Source organism: Oncorhynchus kisutch, unplaced genomic scaffold (assembly GCF_002021735.2).
Source record: "Oncorhynchus kisutch isolate 150728-3 unplaced genomic scaffold, Okis_V2 scaffold2066, whole genome shotgun sequence".
Lineage (NCBI taxonomy): Eukaryota > Metazoa > Chordata > Actinopteri > Salmoniformes > Salmonidae > Oncorhynchus > Oncorhynchus kisutch.
Genome location: NW_022264011.1, coordinates 1 through 16,575, shown reverse-complemented (window position 1 = coordinate 16,575; position 16,575 = coordinate 1). Strand labels below are relative to the sequence as shown.

At 41.0% G+C, this 16,575-nt stretch overlaps 1 protein-coding gene across 4 annotated transcripts; it reads right to left on the bottom strand.

Moving 5' to 3' along the window:
- Positions 1-5,170: 5,170 nt before the first annotated feature.
- On the bottom strand, positions 5,171-15,594 carry LOC116369115 (paired box protein Pax-6-like). Of its 4 annotated transcripts, none has more exons than XM_031819348.1 (10): positions 15,081-15,594; positions 14,701-14,742; positions 14,381-14,611; positions 13,661-13,826; positions 9,408-9,566; positions 9,176-9,258; positions 8,893-9,043; positions 8,386-8,498; positions 7,872-8,007; positions 5,171-6,553 (listed from the first exon to the last, which is right to left on the bottom strand). In XM_031819348.1, exons 4-10 carry the CDS (start codon positions 13,773-13,775, stop codon positions 6,468-6,470), a joined length of 843 nt encoding a protein of 280 aa, XP_031675208.1. In that variant the 5' UTR covers positions 13,776-13,826; positions 14,381-14,611; positions 14,701-14,742; positions 15,081-15,594; the 3' UTR covers positions 5,171-6,467. The 4 variants fall into 4 exon arrangements, with proteins under 4 accessions (XP_031675208.1, XP_031675206.1, XP_031675207.1 ...); XM_031819346.1 differs by having other exon boundaries at positions 14,396-14,611; XM_031819347.1 differs by lacking the exon at positions 14,701-14,742.
- Positions 15,595-16,575: the final 981 nt, after the last annotated feature.

Sequence of the window (16,575 nt, the reverse complement as noted above, 5' to 3'; positions counted from 1 at the left end):
TAAATATATGGTGATGTTAAGTATAAGGTGTTAAATATAAGGTGATGTTAAGTATAAGGTGTTAAATATAAGGTGATGTTAAATATAAGGTGATGTTAAGTATAAGGTGATGTTAAGTATAAGGTGTTAAATATAAGGTGATGTTAAGTATAAGGTGTTAAATATAAGGTGATGTTAAGTATAAGGTGATGTTAAGTATAAGGTGATGTTAAGTATAAGGTGTTAAGTATAAGGTGTTAAGTATAAGGTGTTAAGTATAAGGTGATGTTAAGTATAAGGTGTTGTTAAATATAAGGTGTTGTTAAATATAAGGTGTTGTTAAATATAAGGTGTTAAGTATAAGGTGATGTTAAATATAAGGTGATGTTAAGTATAAGGTGATGTTAAGTATAAGGTGATGTTAAGTATAAGGTGATGTTAAGTATAAGGTGATGTTAAGTATAAGGTGATGTTAAGTATAAGGTGATGTTAAGTATAAGGTGTTAAGTATAAGGTGATGTTAAGTATAAGGTGTTAAGTATAAGGTGATCTAAATTGCCTTAAAATCTAAGAAATGTAAGCTGACGTGTAATGTCATGTTACCTGGTATCTCCTATCTGGGTGGAGTTCTAATGAACACATATATAGGCTTGTGTTGTGTTGTCCATTTCAGGTCGTCCAACCTTTCCCTTTGTTCACACAGTATCTTTCTCAAACAGGTCAAGTTGTGATTCATGCATCACCTCCTTGGATCCCCCTCCTCCTCCCTGTCGTCTTATTGGTCGAGACAGCTTCTTTTTTCTCTTTCTCACTTCAGTGTGTTCAACATGTCAACATGGTGTGCCCCCTCCTCGTCTGTCCTCTAGTCGACTACAACAAGTGTTGTTGACACGGTCCCTCTTCAGTTCCTTCTCTGTTGACTTTACAGGGTAACTTTGGAGGCTCATAGGGGGTTCAATTATATGGTGCTGCAGGATATACAGAAGGCTCATAGGGGGTTCAATTATATGGTGCTGCAGGATATACAGGAGGCTCATAGGGGGCTCAATTATATGGTGCTGCAGGATATACAGGAGGCTCATAGGGGATTCAATTATATGGTGCTGCAAGGATATACAGGAGGCTCATAGGGGGTTCAATTATATAGTGCTGCAGGATATACAGGAGGCTCATAGGGGGTTCAATTATATGGTGCTGCAGGATATACAGGAAGCTCATAGGGGGTTCAATTATATGGTGCTGCAGGATAACAGGAGGCTCATAGGGGATTCAATTATATGGTGCTGCTCCATATGCAGGAGGCTCATAGGGGGTTTATTTATATGATGCTGCTCCATATGCAGGAGGCTCATAGGGGGATAAATTAAATAGTGCTAATGGACATGCAGGAGGCTCATAGGGGGTTAAATTAAATAGTTTTAATGAGAATGCATATGCTAGGTGCTCATGAATTAGATATTCATATGGTGTTCCTATATTCGATAGTGATGGGAAAACAATGGAGTGCTTTTATCATAGAATACTGTACAGAACACACTGCAGAGACATCCGGCTTTCAGAGAGAGAGAGAGAGTCCTTAAGTCTGAGTGGTACTGCTCCATTGAAAGTGACTGATCCGGTTGACACCTCTGAATGGGTGAGAGTCTGCTTATGTTCGCCGTTGTGTGTGTGCAGACCAACTCCCTACAAACAAGCCACGGTCGTTGTGTCACTGCTCAAACATAGATGGACCAAAGATGGCAGAGGAAAAGGTACATTTTATCACTTCTATCAGAACAAGAATTTTGCTCCTCCCGCAATAACATCTGCTAAATATGTGTATGTGGCCAATGATATTTTATTTGACTTGGCCCTGTTTGAATGGTGACTCACGCTCTTACATGGACCATGTGACTGTTTATAATTGATGCTTTTTTTCTTTTTGCATGTTACTGTACCTGTATCGCTCAATCCTCATCCCTCTTGTCTGCTCTCTCTCTCGCCTGTAAATATGGAGGTTTTTCTCTCTGTCAATGCAGCTGTCTAAAGTGTTCTGTCTCCCTCCTTTCTCACGACATCCCTGCTCCAGCCTGGTGTTGAAGAGTGGCAAACGTATTGTGTTGTAATAGTTTGCATAAAGAACTGAACAATGGTTTGAATAGAGAGACCGTCTCCCCTTCCCCCCACAAAACTCTGTTATTAACATTACCTTCATTTGCTTCTATTGGTCTTCAACAAGAGTTTGTTCTGAAATCACTGATGTGGTGTGTAATGTACAGCTCTGCAGCAGGTAGCCTAGCGGTTAGAGCGATAGGCCAGTAACCGAAAGGTTGTTAGTTCGAATATCCGAGCCGACAAGGTGAAAAATCTGTCGATGTGCCCTTGAGCAAGGCACTTAATCCTAATTTGCTCCAAGGGCACCATACAACTATGGGTGACCGTGTAAAACGACACATTTCACTGCACCTACCGAGTGTAAGTGACAATAAAAACAGTCTTTTATTTTCTCTAACAGTTTCTCACAGCAGGGGAATAATCCTGCAGTAACAGGAAATGTGAATTATTATGTGGATTGTAATTCATGGACATTTTTGTATGGATTGATACATTTTTCGTACAGTGGAAATTACAAACTTGAAAAGCCTTTTAAAACTTAAATACAGAAGTTTAATTTCCTGCGACAAATAGAACACCTGCATGTCCTGTTAGTGTTAGAGCAAACACAACCCAACTATAACTCCCAGGTGATACCTGACCTAGCTCTCTCCAGGTCCCCCTCCCCCTCCAGCTATTCCCATCCCTCTCAACACACAGACACACACAACCCCCTGCTGTGGCAGCAAGTGAAGCAAAATAACTCATTCTGCCACACAATCTCTCCTCTGCCTCACTCTGAGTATTCCTAGTTTTCCTCCCTCTCCTCCTCTCTGTATCCCTCCTTTTCCCTACCATTGTTGCAACTCTATCAAAACAAGGGGTGTTGAATTGAGTGACCTTTTCCATTGTTGCGTGTTGTTAAACTGTGTGGTCTGTGTGTAGCCGGTGAGGGCCATGCATCACATAGGATAGGGCTGGGCTGTTTGGAAGACATATCAGGTTGGAACTGGCCCCACTTTGGTTTGTTTGTATGGAAATTCTCTATCAACTCATTTGTAGTTGAGTGGTACAACAAATACGCTTTGTACCATTCAAAATGGGCTGTGGTAATATGTTGTGTAGCTATTCTCACCTGGTGCATCGTTTTTCATGTTGGCTAAATAATTAATAACAGGAAAAAACCTTTCACTATATTTACTGTACAAAATTGTTTTTTTTATAGTTTTCACAAAATACATTTAGAAAGCTCCATTTTAAATCAAATTAAATTTAAATATTTAAGAGACAGTTTAGACGTTTCATCTCAAAAGCATTTCTCAGACGTAGACCCTGTATACGTGTCCACGTTCTATGTACACATATTTGAAAAACAACGCAGAACTCAAAAAAGCATGACAGACGACGCTAGAAAACACCACACGTCTTCAATTATAAATAAGGACTGCTCGATTAGTCCACAGTCACCCATGGTCTTCAATTATAAATAAGGACTGCTCGATTAGTCCGCAGTCACCCATGGTCTTCAATTATAAATAAGGACTGCTCGATTAGTCCGCAGTCACCCATGGTCTTCAATTATAAATAAGGACTGCTCGATTAGTCCGCAGTCACCCATGGTCTTCAATTATAAATAAGGACTGCTCGATTAGTCCGCAGTCACCCATGGTCTTCAATTATAAATAAGGACTGCTCGATTAGTCCGCAGTCACCCATGGTCTTCAATTATAAATAAGGACTGCTCGATTAGTCCGCAGTCACCCATGGTCTTCAATTATAAATAAGGACTGCTCGATTAGTCCGCAGTCACCCATGGTCTTCAATTATAAATAAGGACTGCTCGATTAGTCCGCAGTCACCCATGGTCTTCAATTATAAATAAGGACTGCTCGATTGGTCCGCAGTCACCCATGGTCTTCAATTATAAATAAGGACTGCTCGATTGGTCCGCAGTCACCCATGGTCTTCAATTATAAATAAGGACTGCTCGATTGGTCCGCAGTCACCCATGGTCTTCAATTATAAATAAGGACTGCTCGATTGGTCCACAGTCACCCATGGTCTTCAATTATAAATAAGGACTGCTCGATTAGTCCACAGTCACCCATGGTCTTCAATTATAAATAAGGACTGCTCGATTAGTCCACAGTCACCCATGGTCTTCAATTATAAATAAGGACTGCTCGATTGGTCCGCAGTCACCCATGGTCTTCAATTATAAATAAGGACTGCTCGATTAGTCCACAGTCACCCATGGTCTTCAATTATAAATAAGGACTGCTCGATTAGTCCACAGTCACCCATGGTCTTCAATTATAAATAAGGACTGCTCGATTGGTCCGCAGTCACCCATGGTCTTCAATTATAAATAAGGACTGCTCGATTAGTCCACAGTCACCCATGGTCTTCAATTATAAATAAGGACTGCTCGATTAGTCCACAGTCACCCATGGTCTTCAATTATAAATAAGGACTGCTCGATTAGTCCACAGTCACCCATGGTCTTCAATTATAAATAAGGACTGCTCGATTAGTCCACAGTCACCCATGGTCTTCAATTATAAATAAGGACTGCTCGATTAGTCCACAGTCACCCATGGTCTTCAATTATAAATAAGGACTGCTCGATTAGTCCACAGTCACCCATGGTCTTCAATTATAAATAAGGACTGCTCGATTGGTCCGCAGTCACCCATGGTCTTCAATTATAAATAAGGACTGCTCGATTAGTCCACAGTCACCCATGGTCTTCAATTATAAATAAGGACTGCTCGATTAGTCCACAGTCACCCATGGTCTTCAATTATAAATAAGGACTGCTCGATTAGTCCACAGTCACCCATGGTCTTCAATTATAAATAAGGACTGCTCGATTAGTCCGCAGTCATCCATGGTCTTCAATTATAAATAAGGACTGCTCGATTAGTCCACAGTCAAACATACTCTAGGTCACTGTAATAGAACATCAAATGTTTACAAAATGATGCAACACAAGACTAATATCTTCAACAACAAAAAACATTGTGTAATAGATGAAATACAAAGGCTTTGGTCTGTTTTTACAATCAACAATGATTAAATCTGATATGTACTTGTAAACAACTGCCAAACACTTATGTTTCAAACTTTGTCAAGCATGTTTAATCATAATTCTAGGAATGAAATCTTTCTAGTTGCACAAAATGATTTGACAATAGGACACTATAATACAACTATACCTAAGAGACTAATTGGACCTAAAGAAATGTATTTTTATGATGCATGAAAATGTGTAGAAAACATTTATAGAATATTCTTGGGGGGATAAAAATGTAAATGTACTTTTATTGGAGAAATCTTTTGATTTCTAGGGAAGACATACTTACAATTTGACATGAACAAATTGGATTATATCGAAGACACAGTCTACCATTTAGCGATTCAACTGTTTTACTCCACAGCTCCTCTGCATCTATAGCTCTTCACTTGGACCGTTAATCAATCCATCCACCACAGCAGAAGTCCATGAACAAGTCTTGAACCTAGAATCAATCCATCCACCACAGCAGAAGTCCATGAACAAGTCTTGAACCTAGAATCAATCCATCCACCACAGCAGAAGTCCATGAACAAGTCTTGAATGTCCCACTGTCCTTGCAAACTGTTAGTGGTGGTTGTCTGTACAATTCCTGTGATAATGTGGTTGTCTGTGACCACAGTGAAATATCCAGGCCTATACAGTTTGTGTGATATTGCAGGAGTCAAAGACCCAAGGCTGAGGTGGGTGGATTGACTGGAGGTCCTCCTCTGCTGACGGCCATTTTGAAGGAGTATGACCAATAAATAGGATTAATAAACACACTGAGTCTATTCCCCACAGCTCTCCTCTCGGGTGATATGCAACAGTTTCGTATGAGTCCACAGACTGTGCAAAGTCTGGTAGAAAGTCTCGATGTAAGCAGATAAAAAAATAGTCATGGCAGAAATCTCTTGGGTTCTCCTTTACCTCAAAAACAAACACAAGACCAACATGGTTTTCTAGCAGTCCATCTATCAGTACTTGATCTGGGTTTTTCATCATAACATACACACGCCCATATACAAACACAAGAGACAGACAGAAAAAAAGAATCAATTACTTGAAAAGTGAGAAAAAAAATGAAGTTTTTGTTCCATGAAGATGTTAAACACCGGGCACTTTACAGAGGTCCACGTTTTGTCTTCTTCTTCCCCCTCAATTTCCCATCGTTGTTCTCCCCAGTCCTCATATGTGCCAAGACTACAGAACAACACACGGTCCCAGTGGAAACAACCACACCCTGTAGTCCTAGGGCACTCCCAGAGTCTCTCTCTCTCCTCCACTTCTCTCCATGTGTGTGTGAGCTCCCAGCGGAGGGCGGTGGGTGAACAGTTACAGGGAGAAGTAGCTCTTCTCTCTATTGTAGTCTTGACCAGTACTGAGACATGTCAGGCTCGCCGCCTGGGACTTGGACAGGGACAGACACTCCAGGAGAGATGAGTCCTGAGGAGAGAGGGAAGAGAGACACATATCAGTCCAAATGGCCCAGTGTCTCTGTACTGTACTGTACTGTGTTTGGTAAGGAGAGCTTGAGTTCAGTCCAAATGGCCCAGTGTCTCTGTACTGTACTGTGTTTGGTAAGGAGAGCTTGAGTTCAACATTTCTTTAGCCTGAGAAATTACCATCATGTTGAGAGACTAACCATTACGCAAAATAGGACATTGAGCGGTAAGTGCCATAGCACATAGCAGGCATCCGAGTTGATGAATGCTTTAGCACAGAGCCCACCGCCATAGAGGATAGGTCATTAGAAAGCTTAAAGGTACAATTCAGTCATTTTTATCTCAATATCAAATACTTTTCTGTGTAACAGTTAAGTAATTTACGGTGGTTGTTTTCAATTACAGTGTTCAAAAAGAAACAAAAATAGCAATTTCTCAAGCAAGAATTTTTCTAGGACTGTCTGGGACTGAAAACTAGCTGTTATTGGCAAAGAGGTTTGGAACTGTCTTTCTTATTGGTCTATTAACTCATTTCCTGGTGATGTCACCAGGACAAACCCCATCCCACAAAAACAGGTTGAAATGTCAGAAGGTCTATTGAAACAGTTCTGACACGAAAAGGACATTGTCATAATTTTCCCAATTTCACAGTATTATACCAACATAGTGTGTAAATATATATAAAACACAGTAAATCACATGTTTGACTGCACTGGGCCTTTAAGCACAGAGGACTAAGCCTTTGAGTATTCAGCAATAAGAAGTTTAGCACAGAGAACAGTAGCTTTATGAATCACATTGTTTAACACTTCAGGACATCAGTAATAAGTTAGCTAGATTGATTGAGGCCTCGCAGAGAGTACAACAGAAAATGAATCAAATGAATTAGCGATTTAGCTTAGAGGAAATGTGTCAATGGTCCATTAACCCTTCATGACAATGACCAGTATATATGGCCCTCCACAGCAACGTAATGGGTTGGAACTAAAACCTCCGTCTAGAGTGGTTTAAATGACATTATGACGTTGAGCTGGAATGGAATGGGGTGCGTTCATGCACTAAGATTAGAATGTCTGGAGATGGTGTGTAACGTAGAGGTACAGTATGTGTCTGTAGTCTGATCAAAGAGAAAAAAGAAAATGGCGGATTATGGGGAAATGTAGAGCATGAATTAAGAAAGAGAATGTGTGTATGGCTATGCAGCCTCCCCTATTTAAAGGTTCGGTGGCAGATGGTCAGTTAGCTAAGAGACTAAACGTGATTTGTTCATTTTCGCTAATGGCCAAACGTGTTTCGGAAACAATGGACTTTCTGCCTACCTGTTGAGGTGGTACCAGAAGTGGTCATTGATTGGCTGTTCATATGTGCCTGCATATGAGGGGGCGTATATGTGTCGTAGCTCCGCCCATTCACAGACGGACTGGTAGGCAGCATGCAGGAATAGGTCTGGCTGGGCTATAGATAGGGAGAGAATAACGTTTATATATTAGCTTAGCCAACTATATACCCTCTTCAGCTCAGCAGTCAGTCAGTCCTTACAGCAATGCCCAGCTAGGGATGCAGGCTATTATATTCCTTTAGGCATTTAGAAATGTTTATGACTACAGTTTGATTTCTCCTCAACCTGTTTTTAGGATTAGAAGAGAACATAATCATTGTACCTACGAAGGTTGACTACAACTAGCTTGGCCATAATGGTATTTGGCTTTTGAAATACAATTGTAGCTGTACTATTTGCACATTTGAGACGAGAACACAACCTAGACATTTGTTGACACAGTTAACGAAGACAGAACAGGGTCAGGGTTAGTTAGTACCTGGCTGTGGACTTACTTGCATAGGCAGGTTGTTGGCCATGGTGAAGCTGGGCATGGGAGGCAGTGCGCTGTACGTGTTGGTGAGGGCCGTGTCAGGTCTGCCCAACATAGACCCAGATGTGAAGGACACTGAGGAAGAAAGGGAGAAATGTTTGGTTCAAATCTGTTTTAGTTCATACATTCAGTGATGGCAGATAGGGAACATAGTGTGAGTAAAGCCACGCCCTCCTTGACAGGTAGCTCAGGGGATTTTGTTTTTCACTGCTTACATGCATGATTAACCAATGAACCATTGAAAGTAGCCTAAATCAGCAAAAAATATTTCATCAACTGTCATTTGAAGCAGATGATGATTTATTATTCAACTCAACTTTATATGAAAGAAAAATATCCCTTATACCTATTTTAGTCTTTAATTAAGATGTCTGGCATTTAAATGAGTGGTGGACCTACTGAAATATTCCTAATGTTGACAAGTGTCCCACTGTGGATGGATGGAATGTTATATGAGTGTCGTGCTTACCCGGTGTGGTGGGCTGAGGCATGGGCTGGTAGACGCTGGTGCTGAAGCTGCTGCTGATGGGGATGTGACTGGAGGAGTTGCTGGCCTGACGACGCTGGTTCCGGAGCTTCTCCTCCCGCCTCCACTTCGCTCTTCTGTTTGAGAACCACACCTGCACAGTACGTCAATCATACATTAGTCGCGTATGTAGGATCTTCATGGAATCTTGTGTCTTTTTCAGAACCAAGCAGCAAAATGTTAATGGAATGTAGTGCAATGCATATTTCAAAATGTGTCCGCTCACCTGTATTCTTGCTTCAGGCAGATCTATTTTCGCTGCCAGTCTTTCCCTCGCGAAAACGTCAGGATAATGAGTCCTTTCAAATTCTGGAATACGATATGAAAACGTATCTTTAGTATAGGCTATGAAACATATTGTTGTAATTGAATTATGTGTAAGTTACTAGGGTTTATGTTGCTATTCGTTCAATTAGACGTTACATTAAAATATGAATATCTTGTCAATTCAAATTCACCTTTTTCCAGTGCTTCAATCTGCTCTTGGGTGAACGACGTGCGGTTTCTCTGTAGTTTCCTCTTTAGTTGGAGTCGCATCTGCGTCTCGTCAGAATCCTCCCCATTCGAACTGATGGAGTTGGTGTTCTCTCCTGTACCGTCCTGTGGCTGGCAGCCATCTGTAAATAAATCAATAAACAAATATGAATTGGCCTGCCTACTACATCTCCAAAAAGCATGCGTTAATATATTGTTTATTTAATTTTATAGTTCTGAAAGTAAACTGCGAAAAATAACATGTCATCCTCGCAATAGCCCATAGGGAATGAATTTCTATAGTTCTATTATATTTATGTGTGTTCCCGTTAAAAGCAAGAATAACGAAAAGCTGTCATTGTAGGCCTAGTTGGCATAACACCGACTGAGGATGGACATTGAATGATGACGGATGAATGATCTAGCTAACATATTGATCGCTGCTTGTTTTCAGAGACATCAATAGCCATAAAAGACCGACTAGTTATTTGTAAAATATTGTGGGAAAAAGACCATTGCTCAGCAATGCTGCGTGAACTTAGATCCTTTATCACCTCTCAACAATGGCACATGTGCTCAAAGGGTTAAGAGAAATGTGACTAGATGTGGCGAACTCCTTTCAGGCCCAAACTCTCTCCCCCTTTTAGGAGCGTTGCGATGCCTCAATGGCCGTCCCCATATGGGCTTTCGTATAGCCATTGAGGTGACCACCAATACTTGAATAGAAGGAGGTGCTTTTCACAATGAAACAATGCCGTTCGGGGTAAGGGAAACCATTAAACTCTGTGCACACAGCGAGAGCTGGCTACAGCGAACTCTTCGTGGGCAGAATATCACCAGAGGAAAATGGAGCAGCTCAATCGGACGAGGTGACAAAAGGATTCTCTCTGTGCTTTGGTGAACTATTGTGCGCACGAGGATCCCGGTCAACAGAGCTTTGAGTTCAGTGTGTTAACCCTTATCCACTAGCATCATTAATCACGTCCCCCGGCCAGCTAAACGCCAGTCAAAATTTATATCTTAAATTGGAAACAAATGAGTGAGGAGAGAGCATGCAACCCCCTGTACAAGCTGAATAGGGCCTATCTCTTCACGGCTCCTGGTTGTCCGTGGTAGGCCTATATGGGCTTCTGTTCTAGGGACAGGCATATTGACTAATGCCTGCCTTGGTTTTGCACATCATTATCCATTCGAGAAGTTAATATGAAATGAGGCATTTAAGGGCTGCTTTTGGAGAATGTCGTTTTTTATGTGTGTGACGCTGTTTGACCAGTCGTTTCGTGAGGTGCACCTGCATACAGCAAATGTTCTGAGTTTACCAGCTTGGGTAGTCTCGGACATGACACAGTACTTACGCTGGAATCACGACAGGCTACTCTACTCTAACATATCCATAGGTCTATTTAAACAATGTATAGGATCGAATGTTTCCACTACCCTGGGTACCAGTCTTTGTAGCTATCATTCCATTCTTTCCACTCCAGCCACGATAAACATCTTTGGCATACGACACGGAGTACAAGGAGTGGAATGTTACCAAAACAGACTGGTACCCAGGCTAGTTTCCCCCTGGGAGATTCCATAAAACATTTGTTGTAATATTATTTGCATAACAACAGTTTAAATACGCACAAAATGACCATGACATTGCATGTTATGTAAGCAAATGAATCATAAGGAACCTGTCATGTTTTAGGTTTAGGACGATAACATTGCGGTAGCCTAGACTAAATAGCCCATGAATTAGACATACTACCACAGACATCTAGCAAGTGCTAAATTATAGCACATAATGATAATTGCCTGGATTTGTTTTCGGTTGACATTAATGTGTTAATAGGATTATGACTATTAAAATGTCTCTTTTTAAAATATCTTAATCGTTTTGAAATAAATGGACTTTTTTCTTCATACAGCCTGTGTCCGTCCACTCAGCGCTTTGTCTTTCTTCTCGAAGGATAATCCACAAAAAGGAGTGAATTGGCGGCCTATTATCCCTCCGCCAGACCCACTGACGCTAGGTTTGGGATTTGTTTTCTTTTTAAAAAAGCCCTGGGAAATAAACTCATTCTTTGGTATCACTGTGTGTCCGGCAGTGGCACGGAGAAACAGCCGAAATAGATAACGGCACCTTTTAGCCAACAGAGACTGGATCAAAAATACTTAAGAAACCGATTAAACTGAAAGAGAAAGTGACTGGTCTAAATTCTACAGACGGGATTTAGTACCATATCAGAACGAAATGAGAGAAAGAGAAAAAATAATTAATTGCCACAGAGTTTTATTCCGCCTCTCTAGATAGAGTTGTCTCCTTTCAAGCCCTGTCACACTACTTGTAACCATTATTTTAGCCACTGTTGCGTAGCTGTTGTTTGACAGGGACCATATTTCGTTCTCCTCAGAGACCTACCCTTGCCGTATGGTTTAGACCTTATGGGCCTCCTGAAATGAACTCCTGGAAACAATTCCCAATTAAATTTGATGTAAATGCCCATGTCATTTAATTTTCAATCGAAGAAACTGAAAAGCAATATTGCATTAAGGGCCTAAAAATATTGTATTAAAATACTTATAAAAAAGTATTATTATTATTAGGTCTATTGTTATTAATAATATTGTTATTATATAATAATGTTATTAATTATATATATATGAATTATATATTGATATTATTATTATTAATAGCCTACTATTATTAGTATCAATAATGACATTAAATCAAACAGAGTGTAAACATAGTGAATAACTATGTCTAGTTCTGGAAGTAAGACAATAGTTTATTGTACATTATTTAAAAAATACAAATAAAATAAACATGAAAGAAATGATGTTTAGGTCCACATAAGACTAAAACAAAAGGCCTTTATGTTCAAAGCAAATTAAATTCTGTGCAGAAACATATCTTGATGCTTATCGAATTATAACACTGTTTTTCATACCCAGCCCTGAGCAGGTGCAATGACTTTATTTTCTTTTAGGCTCTGTATTTCACAATAGTCTATTAGAGCACAAAAACATAACTACAAGATAAACATTTATCTTTATAACGTTCATGTTTTCATGGCTAATCGCTCCGCCTGTCATCCCGTGTCCAGGGGTCTCCTGTGGAACATTTCTCCATCAGTCTCCCTCAACTAGACACTCCTGCATGTCACCATAACGAGAGACGAAGCTCTCTCTAATGAGCAATTACACATAGCAGACCCGTTCCCATAACCAATCCTTGCGTGTGAAGGAAAACATTCCTTTGTACTGATATCCCGCACACGGATCCTCAGGCTTTTTTTCCCTGCCAGGAGAGGAGGGAAATGCGGGTTGTTGGACGGACACCTCCGCTGAAAGGCCAGGCCTCTGTCACGCATATCCCCACCGGAGACAGTGTGGGCATTGAGACTGCTGATTAATTGGCCGTTCACTAATCGACTACTCAATGATTAATTGGGAATTTTGTCCACCAAAGGCATCAAAACATGTTGACAATACCTGCTTGATATGCTGACCAATCATAAACGACATCCAATCATACTAAATGATTGATAAGCAAATGCCCAAAACCCACTGAAAACTATGGCTTGGGCCCCCGAGTGGCGCAGCGGTCTAAGGTACTGCATCTCAGTGTGAGAGGCGTCACTACAGACAGCCTGGTTCGAATCCAGGATGTATCACAACCGGACGTGATTGGGAGTCCCATAGGATAGCGCACAATTGGCACAGCGCCTTCCGGGTTTGGCGGGTGTAGGCCATCACTGTAAATAATAATTTGTTCTTCACTGAGTTGTCTAGTTAAATACAAATAATAATAATTTAAGATGTTTATTACGTAACATATTTGTAATTGTGACCTTAGCTTAAGGTTTACCTACAAAGTTACACTACTCACTAATCAGTTACGTCATACTCGTCTAGCCAGAACCCATGCGTAAAGTGACCGTGGGTATACCAGGGTATAGGGCCTAACATTTGCAATATAACATTACATCCATTGTTCTTATGATAGTACAAACGTGTGTGATATTAATGTTTACATGGACCCTTAGGTCATTTCAACAATTTGGTTTATAAAAACCCTAATACTCCTTCTTCCAAAAGTCAAACGGAATGCATTGACAAATAATGGATTAATCTATAGGCCTACATTCGGATAATGGTGAGATAATTATATGATTTCACGAATAGCGCAAATGTAATTATATCTATAGGCTTCTTCATTGTCAAATTATTAGTGACTGAGGTTCACCTTGGTTGGGCTGCCCTGGCACTGAAGTTCCGGGGTACCAGCCGGGCCGTGTCCCCCAAGTTCCTGTCTGACCGTTGAGCATTCTCAGCTTGTCATACATGCCATCTGCGCCCATCTGTTGCTTCTCGCTAGCCAGGTTGCGGAGGACTCTGTTTATCGATGACACCTGAAAGACAAACAAAACGGAACGGTTTGATTAGCGACTGCCATGATTGAAAAATGCGCGCCACCGCCGGTATAGTGTGTAGGCATGCGAGCACTGTGAGCGTGCAAACCTTATTAATGTCTATGGTGCACACATTTACACATGCACGCACGCGCACACATACGTCACATCCTGACAAGTGAGCTGGAAGTAAAGATGTAAACAGAGCATTTCCAAATAATTTTTGAGAAAATACATTTTAATAACTAGCCAAAACATTGAAAATATGCCTGTTAAACACATCAACAGTTGTCAATTGTATTTACATGTAGGCCCTATGTGGTGCAAAATTAGCTAATTGATCCGTTAATTACGAATCAAATATAAATAATGAAATGTATTAATGTCTCTACAAGTTTAACTCATGCTAACCATTTGTTGGAAATACGTAATGCATGTCTTTCACATATAACGCAGTCATGATCTCATGACTAAATGTTTGGCTGATAATCATGCATGCTTTCCGTCTCTGAGAAATCATTTCAGGTGGTAAAAAAATCATGCTCATAACTTACACTCACTGCACTTACACTGGGTATATTGTCGTTGGTGCAGACCCCCTCCGACAACAGTCTGTCGCGGATCTCCCAGGCGAAAATAGACGGGCACTCCCTCTTGTACTGCGCTATCTTCCCCACCACCTCTGGAGTGGCTACCCTCGGCTTGCTGCCTCCGATCGCTCTCGGTCTTATGGAGCCAGTCTCATAGTATCTGCCAAGGATCTTACTCACGCACCCGTTGGACACCTGGATAGAAACAATAGACACAATTCACATACATTATTTAAGACTAGTTGCGAAATTTTGAAGATTACGTCAAACAATGATAAGCTTACGTTTTCATTTTCCAGCACTTGGACTTTTGAGTCATCATGGGTCTATAAACAAAAAAATATGCCTTAAATGGTATAGGATAACAGTGTGCACTTTCTAAAATGCAACTATTCTTAGGGGGGAAAGTGGTGGCCTACTTACGATATGTTACCCGTAATGTTATTTGAATAGGATATAGATTGTAATGAGAAGCAATTAGGCTTTGTCTGGCCTACTTACAGCCAACAATTATCGAAAAACGCTTTTAAATTAATAAAAAGGCTACAGTAAGGAAAACTAAATCCCATTGTTATGTTTTATTTTGTGGTAGCTTGAAAAAATAAAATAAAAAACAGTGAAAGCTAGGGTTTCCTGCACCAGACAGAAAGAATGCTCTGGTCACCTGCAGAATCCTGGAGATGTCGCACGGCCGCGCGCCACTATGAGCAAGTTCGACGATTTTCTGCCTGGTGGTGTCCGGTAGCGGTCTACCGTTAACAAACACACCGCCCAGCTGGTTCACACCGCTGTGACCTGAACAGAGACAAAGGGGAGCCCAATTATAGGCTACGGTTGCAATGTAACAACAAGGTTATGATCACAACAATATGTTATATAACAAAATAGCAGTGAGTCAGGTAATGCTTTTCCTTTCAGGTGGTTAGCTTTCAGAGCAAAGGTGAAACTATAACGTTGAGGAGAGGCATTAATCTTGAACAAAACGCTACACTTAGAATGAAACAGGAAATGCAGATAGTCTAATAGTACAATTATCACCAAAATGAATATCTAATAGGTATGTATTGTTCTATTGTTATCAGCACTCTAGACAATAGTCACTGTAATGCAATAGCCTTGAATCAACACATGCATGGCAAGTGTCAACAGCATCCAATGATCTGGACCAAAACATCCCCATCCAACTGAGATGAAATCAGCTATTGAAAGGTGAAATCAGCAATTTAAAGGTGAAATCGGCTTTCCCAAAGGTGAATTCAGTCATACGCGAGTTGTCCAGCATTATTTCGCCAAGTGAGCAAGCCAACCCCAAATTCAGCGTCTTCAAATCCCCAAACTTCGAAATTAAATCCCCAATCCTCCTCACCGCTATTCCAACTGTGTTGTTACGCACCAGCATACCAATGTACCCTCAACACAAACACACCAATGTAACCTTCAACACAAGCACACCAATGTACCCTCAACACAAGCACACCAATGTACCCTCAACACAAGCACACCAAAACACCAACCATTTAGGTAGCCTCAAATAAACAAACCTCAATAAATGTTATCGAAATATAAGTCTTTTAAAACACTTAATTAAGAGGCGGGTTGTAGTCGATAAGGAGGTTTGATTAAAGCATGGAAAGAGCCAGCAAACCTGAAGCCAAAGTGGGACGGATGCCTCCCCGGAGTGCCTTACTGTGCTCCAGATCTCCGCTGCCTTCTCTTGCGCTGCCGCCTGCTACATTGACTCCGGGAGCAGAGGCTCCTTAGCAATAATAAGCTCCAGATATAGAAGAGGGGGGAATGTGATGAGGCTGGCTGACATTTGTCTTTAAAATAAAGCTAGCTGCACGTCAAGTTTGAGCTTAATTTCTGGAAATAGGCGGAAGTCGCCTCGGATCATGCATGGGAAGGCTAATTGAAAAGATCAGTTGGAGCACTTGTGGCAGGCATGTCACTTTATGACACAGCTCTGCTTTTGAAAAACGCATCGTCACGACAAATAGTAGCACGATAAACGACCCTTTCTGTCTGGATTTGGATATCACTCAGACAAAATTGGACGCTACTCGTTTACCCTTCGAGGGAAGCTTCGTTTTAAGGTGACCAGGGGCGACGCGCGGGCACAACAACGAGGGCGCGCTTGGATTCTCAACATATTAAATCTG